Source organism: Nannospalax galili, unplaced genomic scaffold (genome assembly GCF_000622305.1).
Source record: "Nannospalax galili isolate Female #2095 unplaced genomic scaffold, S.galili_v1.0 scaffold53, whole genome shotgun sequence".
Taxonomy (NCBI): domain Eukaryota; kingdom Metazoa; phylum Chordata; class Mammalia; order Rodentia; family Spalacidae; genus Nannospalax; species Nannospalax galili.
In genome coordinates, this window is record NW_008332852.1 from 669,099 (window position 1) to 681,220 (window position 12,122).

Consider the following 12,122-nt stretch of genomic DNA (forward strand, 5'->3'; position numbering starts at 1 on the left):
ATTATATTGAATTTTTGTATATTTCATACAGAACATCTCAAATAATCTTAATCATCTTTAATCTCCCGTTCCCACTGGCACCCTCCCAAAGCCCCCTCCCTCCCACTGGAGTCCATATACTCTGTCATCCCTGTTAAGGGACACTGTGTCAAATAAGTGTCCCCCAAAGTTCCCCAGTGTGATCTAGTCAGCCTACCTAGAGTCCCTTGTTTTAGGAAGATCAGCTCTTCTTCACCTAGCAGCAATCAGTTGCCAATATTTCTTCAAATAAGATTAGGGTCTGCTGTTCATTTTCCCAGTTCTATGCTGTGTTTTTGTCTGCCTAAGTTTGCATGGCACCTCTGTATGCTGACACCATTGCCATAGAATTATATGAGCAGGTTCCCAGGAGCTTGTAAGACTCTGTTCCCATATGGTCATGTACCTCTTCCATGGTTCTTACAATCTTTCTGCCCCCTCTTCTGCTATGGTCCCTGAGCCTTGGGTGGGTGAAGTTTAATAAAAGGATCCTGTCCAAGGACCAGAATTCAGCAGACTCTTGATCTCCATGATTTGGCCATTTGTGACTTTTGTGTTCCTGGCCCTCTGTTGCATGAGGAAGCTTCATTATTGACAGCTAAGAGATTCATTAATGTCCTCTTCTTTATCCCTGTTCTATGTTCCATGAGCCATAGGTGTAGAGGTTGCATTGTAGATGTGTCACTTAGGCCTGGGCAGTTCATAGACAATGTCCATGTGTGACCAGTTATGGTACATGATAATAGTTTCCAGCTGATTCAAAATTAGCTTCTTTAATGAGTGGTGACCGGAATATTTTTCTATAAATATAAGGATACATATTTTTCAAATAGTAAGAAAACACATTAGTCTAGAGATGTGATAGACAGTCTTGGGGTTTTCTCTAAGATCTATAGCCACTCCAGCCATGTGTATTAGGTTATGTTCACAGTACCACACTTGAGTTTCCTCCCACTGAATGGGCTTTTAGTTCAATTAGGTAGCTGTTGATTGCTCCCAAGATAAAAGTGCCACTACTGCACCAGTGTCATCTGCTGTGCTGGCCATTGATGTGGTTATTTGGTCTTGAAGCTGGTGTTGGATCATTGATTGATGTTTTCCCTTGGCACCATTATTTGTATAAGATTATGTAAGATGCAAAATTAAAATGTTGGAAATGACTTTAATTATACAGGGAGGCTATGGAGGGAAAAGTGGGAGAAATAAAATGAAATAATAGTGTATTCACTACTCTACTTGTGGTGATAGTTTCTGGGCTGTACATATGTAAAAATGTTAAATTGGGGGCCAAGGAGATAGCTTAGTCGATAATGTGCTTGCCATGTAAGCACAAGGACCTGAGTTTGATCCTCTGAATCCAAATTGAAAAAATAGCTAGGTTTAGATTTTGTAGTTTCAGTGCTGAGGAGGCAGAGACAGGCTGATTCCTCGGTTTTTTCTAGCCAGCCACCTGCTTAGTGAGTTGAAGGGCAGTGAGAAAATTCTGTCTCAATTTATAAAAGATAGGGCAAAGAAGAGGGAAAGAGAGAGAGAGAGAGAGAGAGAGAGAGAGAGAGAGAGAGAGTAGTACACACCTTTCTTTAATTCTGCACTCAGGAGGAAGAGGCAGGCAGATCTCCATGAGACTGAGGTCAGTCTGGTCTACATAGCAAGTTCCAGGACAGTTGGGGCTACAGCAGATCACTTCTCAAAAAAGAGAGAAAGAAAAGAAAAGGGGAAAAAATGACAGCACAAGAGAAATGACACCCAAGGTTATGCTCAGCCTCCAAACACACACACACACACACACACACACACACACACACACACACCTGCATATACAAACACATATACCTGAATACAAAAACATATCAAGTTGTAAATTCTAAGTGCATGCAGCCTATTTATGGCAACTGTATTTCAGTGAAGAGCTAAACAGTAGTAAAAGGTCAGGACATGAACATTGGTCAACGCTGTTTATGGTCTCCGAACAATTCCCAGAGCTTAGTGTCTTTTGGGATTGGTCTCTCTTTTTTCCCCTCTCTCCTCTGTTCCCTTCAATTTTCCTTTGCACAGCAAATCAGCTTTGTCTCCCACATTTACTGCTACACTTCACTTTGTACATCCAAAATTAGCTTTAAAATTATAGTTTTAAATGCTTATGTGCTTATTTTTAAAAAATGAAAGCACTCACACCATGAAGCTAGAGGAAAACTGTTCTATTTTTCTCTTGCTTTGTTTTTTTTCTTTACTTTCTTTGTTAAAGTTTTATCTAGAATTGTGAATGACCCTTATCATCTTCATAATTCAGGATCATATCCACTTGAGATATTTTACTACAGTAATGTCAACATCTGCTGAGAGCTACTTTCCCCATGGCATTTTATTCCTATCCAAATTGCCTTGAAAATTCTGCCTTTTAAGTTTCTTTTCCTTTTCTTCATTGTCAGATTGTCAGCTGTTACTTCTGCTGTTTTTAGGTCTATTCAGAGAATAAACATATCTCTTTCTTTGTAATGTCCTAGCTTTAATCTGTTTTGATTCAGAAAACATAGAACCAGGCTAATAAAAAAGATACATAAATTACAAGAAATACAGAGCCTGAGTAGCCCAGGGATGCTTTCTTTTGGTAAAGCACTTGAGAATTGAACCATTCATTCACTTTGTTGTTATGCTACTTTTAATTTTTTAAGGTAGCGCCCAGGCTGGCCTAGAACTAAGTCCTCCTGTCTCTCCCTCTCAGCATACTCAACCCATGAGTGCCATCCTAACTGGGTTATGTTTTTCTTATTATGGTAGGTGTTAATTTTTAAGTTTGCACACAAAGCAGTTGGTCTTCTCTAACCCTCCCCCTGTTCCTTTGCTCTATGCTCACTGGTCCCTCTCTCCCCACCAAAAACGCAACTTCTGCTTTTGTGTCTCATATACTCCACTACCTTCTTTATTCCTTCCTCCCCTCCTCTCTTAATATCTTCTTCCCCCTCCTACGATTTCCTTTTAAGTTTCATGACTGACACAGACATGTACCTATATACAAACTGAGATCCAGGATCCACATATGAGCCAAAACATGTGGGTGGCATCTGTCTTTCTGAGTCTAAGTTATTTCCTTTAACATGATTTCCAGTGCCATCTATTCTCCTACAAATGTCATGATCTCAGTTTTATTTATGGATACATAAAATTCCATTTATGTATGTACCATATTCTCTTTATCCATTCATCTGTTGATGAACTTCTAATTCTTTTTATTGCTTTTTTGAGAATTTTATATATGAACACTGTAATTTCACCATTTCTACCCTTTCCTCATCCCCTCCAATTCTTCCCATGCTCCCCAACACCTCCTCTCAAACTCATGGCATCCTCTTTTTAAATTATTATTGTTACATACAGCACACACACACACACACACACACACACACATGCACACATGCACACACACACGCGCATGAACACATTTAACAACTACTGAGTCCATTTAGTGATGCTCATGTGTACATGTGTTTAGAGCTGAGCACTTGGGATTGGATAACCTATCAGGAGCTCATTCCTGAAGAAAACTGATTCTCCCTCTCTCAGCAGCCACTGATTGCCTATGGCTCTTCATCTAGGGGGTGGGACCTTGTGAAACTTCCCCCATCTACTTCAGCATGTCAGCTGATCTCATATTTCAAGTCTTGCTTAGTCAACCATATTCTTGAGATTTCTTGGATGCAGTTTCCCTTTCGTATCTAAAAGACACTATTTCACAGCAGGCTCCTGGTCCTCTGCTCTTACAATCTTCCTGTACCTATTCTGCAGTGTTCCCTGAGCCATAGGTGTAGGGGTTGCATCGTAGGTGAGCACCCCATGGTCACTTATTCTCTCTATTTTGACCAGTTGTGACCTTTGTTGTAGTCTTCATCTGTTGTTGTTTCTTTGATCAGGAGTGATGTGAGTATATGTGTGAGTAGGAGGATGAGATTTGGAAAACAGAAATTCTATTGGTTTAGGAAAATAGCAGTGGTAGGTTCTCTTCTAGGGTTTGTGACCTTTCCTGCCACTGGGTTTGGTCCCCCGAGATAAATGACATTTCTGTAGTTTTATTGTACTAATTCCCAAGAAAAAATGTGGTTCTAATCAGTTTCCCTGTTCCCAGGGTTAGACCCTGTCAATTTTCCATACACTCCTATTCCAAGGTTGTCTTTGGCATATACACTGTCTTTTCTATTTAGTCAGATGCTTTTTAACATGTCTTTTGGTAACTGTAATACTATTGCATAGGTTATCTGACTCATGATCAATCATGTATTTAAAGAGAAACTTGGATTGACACGTTAAAACAAATTTGACCACAGCACTATCAAGAGCTGTAATCTTTCCTAGTTTGATGCTCAAATAGCACAATTGATAAAAATGACATTAATTAGTCCACTGTAGATGACTTCAAAGAGTGTCACATCTGGAATAAACTAAATCCATATCTATAAATTCAACTACAGGTGGTTGGCATTCTCCAGCTCTTCTTGTACTCTGAAATATTTTTCCAATTTAAACCTACTCATAGATCCTATTCGATTTTTTTCTTGGTATATATGTGCTGTACAATGGTTGCTACAAAGCAAACACTATTAAAATGGGTAACTCAACAGTGAAGTTAAATGACCCTTTTATCCTATTATCTTTGTGTCACTTCTATCCATCTATGCCTTAACAAATACATCTTTTTTAGAGATGACTGTGGCTCTGAGACTGCCATTTAGAAGTTCATGTTTGGCAATAATCCTTCAACATATATTTCAAAAGAGAATAATATTTGCCTCCATTTCAACACTTAGAGATATGGGAAGTGCTTCCTGATCACCCTGTAAGAATAAAACATGATTAGGGATAAAGTCAGTGAATGTTTTTAGCTCTTAAACTGCTTAATTTCTGCAGCCCCGGATATTGGCCAGGGACACCCTTGCAACTCTTCCAGCCATCATGCATGGAGGGATTCTGTACCTTTTACTTCCTTAATAACACAGTCTCCTAGTTTCTCCTTCTCATGGCTGGAATCCAAACCAGCCCTTTTCTCTACATTGTAGTCCAAAGGACTCTGTTCTAGACCTCCTCATCCTCCAAAAAGCAGCTCCAAGTCATCAAATGTGCATTGGTAATTTAAAATTCTAAATCTGTGGTGCATAAAACAAGCTCTGTATACCTGCTGCCTTCTGGGGCTTGCTGCCCTATTTCTCTCTGGTTTGGGATACCTTACCTCTCTTTTTCTGTCCACAGGCAACAGGTCCTCAAGGCTTATTGAAGGAAGATGCCAAAGGTTCTCTTCAGAAAAGCTTCAGGATCCTTAATGAAGCCAAGAAGTTAGCAAATGATGTGAAAGGTTAGTGACCAAGGTTTCTATTATATTATATTCATTATAATATTATATTATATTCATTATAAGAATTAAATTATTAAACATCACTTTTAAATTGTTCTATAATATGATATGGTACAAGTAAAGTTTCTCACAAATTTAGCAATACTTTATCTTCACTTATTACTTCCACTGGGTAATATTTCTCAACTTTTAACCTAGTTTCTATAGCACTTTTACCATTCTAAAACACATTTTCAATATGAAAAATTTCAAAGTACCAAACTTCATTTTGTTATGGTTTCAGAAATAAAATTCAGATAAAATGATTTAGGAGAACATGTCATCAATGCGTTTGTAAAATTTTCAGCTTTGTAAATAGGTTCTGAAGTTTCCAAAAAATTTTAAAATATTGTCATTTTTTTCTTCTGTATTGAACATATCAATATTCATAAAATACCTACTCTCGTATAGTATTGGGTTTGTGCTAAGAACATGTTCTTAAACATGGTTGCTGTCAGTGTAAGCTATTGTATATATCTTTTCTTTCAAGTAATACCCGATTCTCAGTCATATTGCCCTGTTTCTCTAGTCTCATCCCTTGGTATCACCTAGTTTGCCTGCATCTGTGGCATCCTCCTCCTCCACCTTACTACATATGCACAGACCCTCTAAAGTATATTTTCAGTCCAAGGCACCATATGCTTATAGGGGTATTACTGTTCCTTGTAGTTACCCATTCCCCTTGGCTTTTCTCTATCTGACCTTCTGCCAGAGCTTCAGCTATTAGCTCAGCAGCACTCTGGAGGATGGAGGTAGAAAAGGCAAGAGGACAGTGAGTTCAAGGAAGGCTGGATGACACAGCAAGTGGTTGGGCTGGGAACATTGCTTGGTGATAGAGTGCTCACCTGGCGAGCATAAAGTCTTAGGTTCCATCCCCAATACTGCACGTAGTGAATAGTAGTTAGATAAGTATGATATCCTGTGTGAAAGCCATTAAATAAATAAAAACAGTCTTAGCTTAGACCTTTTCTCCAGGAAACAGCAGCATATCCAACTCACACTCATCCTGTCTGTGCAGTCTTTCTCATAGGCCCGACAAACCACTGCTGTAATAGACTTGACACGATATTCTTCAGGAAAGACATTTTTGAACTCTGAAGTTATAATGTATAACTTACCACCTCATTCAAATTGTGATGTAATTACTGATTTTTTAAATAAATAATAAATCATTTTATCATATTATTTATTAGCATATATTTATAATTAAATAAGGAATAAATTATAAACAAATTATAGATTTTAAAAATTCATTTTTATTGAATTTTTGTGTATTTCATACAGATCAACTCAATCAATCCTAATCATCTTTATCCCCTTCCCCACTGACATCCTCCCATAGATCCCCACATTCTGTCATTTGTGTTGAGGTTTATTGTGTCAGTTAGTGTCCCCAGATGTTCCTCAGTGCAAGTTCATCTCTTAAGGTCTAGTCAACTTATCTAGAGTCCCTCACTTTAGGAAGATCAGCTCTTCCTCACCTAGCTGTAATCAGTTTCCAGTATTTCTTCAGCTCAGATTAGAGTCTGCTGACCATTTCCCCGGTTCAATGCTGGCTTTTTGTCTGCTTGAATTTGCATGGGACATGTGAATGCTGACACCATTGCTGTAGATTCATATGAGCAGGGCTCCCAGGAGCTTGTAGGATTCTATTTCGCCATGGTCGTGGGCCTCCTCCCTGTCTCTTACAATCTTTTTGTCCCCTCTTCCGCAATGCACCCCAAGTCCTGGGTGGATGAATAATATAGGAGTCCTGTCCATAGACCAGCATTCTGCAGACTCTTAACCTCTATGCTTTGACCCTTTGTGACCTTTGGTGTTCCTGGCCCTCTGTTGCATGAGGGAGCTTCATTAATGAGAGCTGAGAGATTCATTAGTGTCTTCTTTACCCCTGTTCTATGTTCCATGAGCCTTAGTAGAGGTTGCATTACAGATGTGTTGCTTAGGCCTGGGCAATTCATAGACAATGTCTGTCTGTGACCAGCTGTGGTACTTGGTATAGTCTCCAAAAGAACCTTCTTTGATGAGTACTGACTTGGATATTTTTCTGTAAATATAAGGATATATATTTTTCATATAGTAAGAAATTACATTAGTCTAGGGATGTGACAGTCTTGATGTTTTCTCTAAGATCTGTGACCTCTCAAGCCATGTGTATTTGGCTATTTTTACAGTTACCATACTTGAGTTTCCTCCCATTGAGTGGGCATTTAGTCCAATTAGGTAGCTGTTGGTTGCCCCCAAAATAAAAGTGCCACTTACTGCACCAATGTCATATGCTATGCTGGCCATTGTTGTGGTTATTTGGTCTTAAATAAGTCATTACTTGTCTTAGAAGGCAGTTTGAAACATTTAGATTTGGCATGCTTTAAACTAAAATATCTTGGACTCCATTAGCAATTCATGTGAAATTACAAGATCTTGGGGCTGAAGAGATGCCTCAGTGGTTAAGAGCACTGGTTGCTCTTGCAGAAGACCTGGATTCAGTTCCAAATACCTACATGGCAGCTATCAACTGTCCCAACTCCAGTTCCAGGGGTTCCAATTCCCTCTTCTGACATCTGCGGTATTACACAACATGGGTGCACTTATATACATGCAGGCAATGCACTCATACACATAAAATAAAAATAATAAAAAATAAACAGAAATTCTGAAATCTATCTCCTTTATATCTTGAATTTCATATTAAAATGCTTTAGATTGTGTATTACATTTGACGTAAATGTTTCTTCTTACATAGTACATGTTGGTGATAGCTCACCTACAGTGAGAAGTGTGACTATAAAGAGCCATAATCTGTTTGTGTGTTGGACAAGGAGAATTGATCATTACTTTGTAGCCACTCTCCCTATTTAGTGCCCATGCTAAGGCTGGGCTCAGGGCACAGGAGTTACAGGAGCTGCACAAGTACAAAGCCAGGCACTGTCTTCAAAAATTTACTATATTGTTTATCATGGATCTTCTTTGTATCAATTTTGATGTAAAATAGTTATTCAAGGGGCTGGGTAACTAAATTGGCAGAGTGCTTCCCTAGCATGCCCTGGGTTCAGTCCCTAGAACTACATAAACTGGGCAAGGTTGAGGATATCTGTAACCCCAGTACTAGGGAGGTATAGAGGCAGAAGAATCAGAAGTTCAAAGTCATCCTCAATTGAAAAGCAAGTTTGGAGCTAGCCTGAACTAAAAAAGCCCCTGTCTCTGAAACAAAGTAAAAAGTTACTCTATTAAAAAAAAAAAAAAAATATTCTATTAAAAAAAAAAAAAAAAAAAACTTGTGTTTTGGCTGCTGTGTCTTGGGGTACTCCTTCAGAATTTACCCCTGAGCTGAGAGCTTCAAGTATCTCACACTAATCCCTGTCCTGCCTTGTCTCTGCTTCTCCCCAAACCTCCTTCATTACACAAATGAAGACACATTCTATTTTTAGCATGTAGAAAGAAAATCTTAGGACCAGGATGGTAGAAAAGGTTAGGAGACAGAAATGCTCATTAATTTAAACATCTTTTATTTGTACTTCAGGTAGTACGTTAGTTAAAGTCATGAAAACCCACAAACTACTCAAGTAATAATTTCCCCAGAAAACCTAGCCAAGGCCATGACGGAGATGGGAATGTTTTCTTGCTACATTATGACATTCCCTTGATTTGTGGCCAATTACACAGGTTGTAAAATGGCTGTTAATCAGGGACATGCCATCTATTACCACCAGGAGCTGCTGAAGTAGGCCCTGCAGAGCAAAACTCTTGACAGCAGCTATTAAAGTAGAGATTTAGTCATTTCTCTCTCTGTGGCGCCTGGAGTTAGAAGGAATAAAAATGGTGGGGCCAGCATGCCCTCCATATTTCTAATTTGTCGCTTGTTCAAGTCAGTACAGCTCACTTTGTCCCTGCACTTTTAGTCACAAATGGCTTACTGCTGCTCCGTGTCATTTCTATGCTGTCCTTGCCTTGAGGGAGTCTCAACTTGCCAGGAGCAATTTGTTTTGCTTTTTAATTTTCGAATATACATCTGTTAAAAGTAAACTTGCCCCTGTGCATGTTTGAGCTTTGAAGCCAGACTGCATTGAACTGATTGAATGTCTGTGGAGGCAAAAATCATTTCGTTGATAGATTCTAGGCTTGGGACAAACGATGATTGAAAGAGTCAGAGGATGAATTAATACCACCAAGTGAATACCACTCTATAGAGGAACAAGAAGTTTTGTCAATAAAATAGTCAGTTGAGGTTCTCATACAATATGTATGGGGCAAGAATGCAGTAGTAGGTGGAACACTAAGATTTTTTGGACCTTGTCTTATACGTAGTCACTTTTCAATTTTATTTACTTTCTAATTTTTGGTTTTTCCTAAGGTAAGTGAAATTATTAAATCCTTAGGAAAAATAAGTAGAAATTCAATAAAATGAAAAATGTTCAAATAAAATAAAAGGATTATTTCAAGCTCAAAAATACTAGGGGGATGGAGAGATGGCTTAGCAGTTAAGAGCAATGACTACGGGTTCAGTTCCAAGTACCCATGTGGTAGCTAAGAACCATCTGTAATCCCAGTTTCAAGGGATCTAATGTTCTCTTCTGACCTCCACAGGCATTGCACACATGTGGGGCACAAACATACAATCAGGCAAAACACTCATAAAATAAAAATAAATCAAACAGAAAAGAATAATAAATCAGAGAATTCCTTGACATACAGTACTGTCCAATACACAGAACAGGGTAAAACTATATTCCCATCATTAACAATTACCCCACCAGTTAACACTGTCTTTCTGTACAATGTTCCACCAAGTACCCAGGAATTCACTCTACACAAGTGTATCTGAAGAGTATTGAGATGATTGAGATAGTACATTTGCAGATATTTATTTATTGAGATTCTCTCATTATTCTATTAGAAAAAAATTATGTTATTTAGTTTATGTATATTATATTCCTATTAATAAATAGGACTATGGTGGTGCTGCTAAATAAAACTATGATATAGGGGTTGAACTTTGCAACTTTTTTTTTAATATTTTATTATTTTATGTGTATGAGTGTATTGCCTGCATATATGTGAGTGCACCTGTGTCACGCAATGCCGCGGAAGTCAGAAGAGGGCTTTGATTCACCTGGAACTGGAGTTAAGGACAGTTTGTAGCTGCCATGTAGGCAGATCCTCTGCAAGAACAGCCAGTGCTCTTAACCACTGAGCCATCTCTCCAGCTCCATGAATGCAGCGTTCTTATATTATTAAAGATATTTTCTTTTTTAATTCACATACTATCAGTTACCTGCATCAGCCCTTCCACAGGTGCATGTGTGAAAGATACGCAAATCTGTTCCATTGACAAGCAGCAATTTGAAAATAAGTGAGTGACACCAAGCCTGTGTTGCCTGGCTGAGCATGCTTTTCTATCATCTCTTGTTTAAAATGGCAGCTTCTCATACAGAATTTTGGTTCCGTCTTTGGAATGTGAACAGTGAAAATGGAGAGCTTAGAACTGGGATAGAATTGGGTTAGGGAAACAAAATGTCAGAATAGTGGCAAATACAGAGGCCCAAGCCACTGGAATGATCTTCTCTGAGAGTGAGACTTGGCTCATCAAACACCACCCCACCTGTGAGGCAAACTTTCAGAAAGCCCTTTTATGTCATCTTAGCAAGAGACGGGCCTGCACAATAAACATGAGTGTCAGAGCTGAAAACTCACCTGGGCTTGGTTCTATGTTCAGAATCAGAAACTAGGATTCTGTGGGGTTTACAAGTCAGCTTGTATACAGTGGAAATAAACAAAAATGCCTCCAGCTGCTGATAACCCAAGGGATGGTGTGGCCTGAACTAAAGAGAACCTGTCCTATAAAGGCTTTCAGATTCAATTTCCTTGCTGGCCAAAATAAGACAAGTCTGCAGCGCCACAGTCAGGAGTACAAATTGGGTTTCAAGTCTTTTCATTTGGTTTCAATAAACTAAGGGCAGAAGCAGTTACCTCTGTCCCTATGTCCTAAACCTTTGGAGAATCTATGACCAAACACATACCTTTCCCTCCTGTTTGAAAGCATCTACAGTGATCCTGCAGTGGGAGGAAGTTCACAGCAATTGCAAATAACAGTTACGAGGGGGCTGTCAATATCTATGCCCATCTTAAAGGATGCCCCATTTGGATGCTTTCTACTCCATCAATGAACACTTTGTAAAATACTAAAAATGCACCAAAACATGTACACCCAACTCTATGGGAGATCAAGATGTCATAAGAAACTACAAATATTTCTTAGATTCAAAAGAAATGCTTTCATTTAAAGAAAAACAAAATAGTAATCCAAGAACTAGACTAAGATCGAGAGACGATCCGTTTGACATTTGTACTTGGTTCAGGAAGGACTCTGGCAGAGGAATGCTCAAAGAAGCATAAAATCTGGTCTCATTTCTCTATGATTTATCATGATAGCTGACTGACAAATTGGGTTTCAAGTCTTTTCATTTGGTTTCAATAAACTAAGGGCAGAAGCTAAAAGAATACACAGCAAGAATAAAGTTTGAAGGTCCCATATATCCAAGGAATTATAAAATCCTATACTTAGATAATCATATAATCATGTGGTGTATGTTTTATATATAACATATTGCTTAAAAATCAATGTATCGGGGCTGGAGAGATGACTCAGTGGTTAAAAGCACTGATTCCTCTTGCAAAGGACCCAGGTTCAATTCCCAGTGCCTAACAACTATCTGTAACTCCAGTT

The 12,122-nt window shown here is 38.6% G+C and overlaps 1 protein-coding gene across 3 annotated transcripts in view; it reads left to right on the forward strand.

Moving 5' to 3' along the window:
* The window catches only part of Lama2 (laminin subunit alpha 2), a 679,163-nt gene that overhangs the window by 575,532 nt on the left and 91,509 nt on the right, over window positions 1-12,122 (forward strand). For all 3 annotated transcript variants that reach the window (XM_008827821.3, XM_029560968.1, XM_029560969.1), the window contains one exon: window positions 5,257-5,359. In XM_008827821.3, the coding sequence (XP_008826043.1) occupies window positions 5,257-5,359 (103 nt within the window). The remainder of the gene's footprint in view (window positions 1-5,256; window positions 5,360-12,122) is intronic.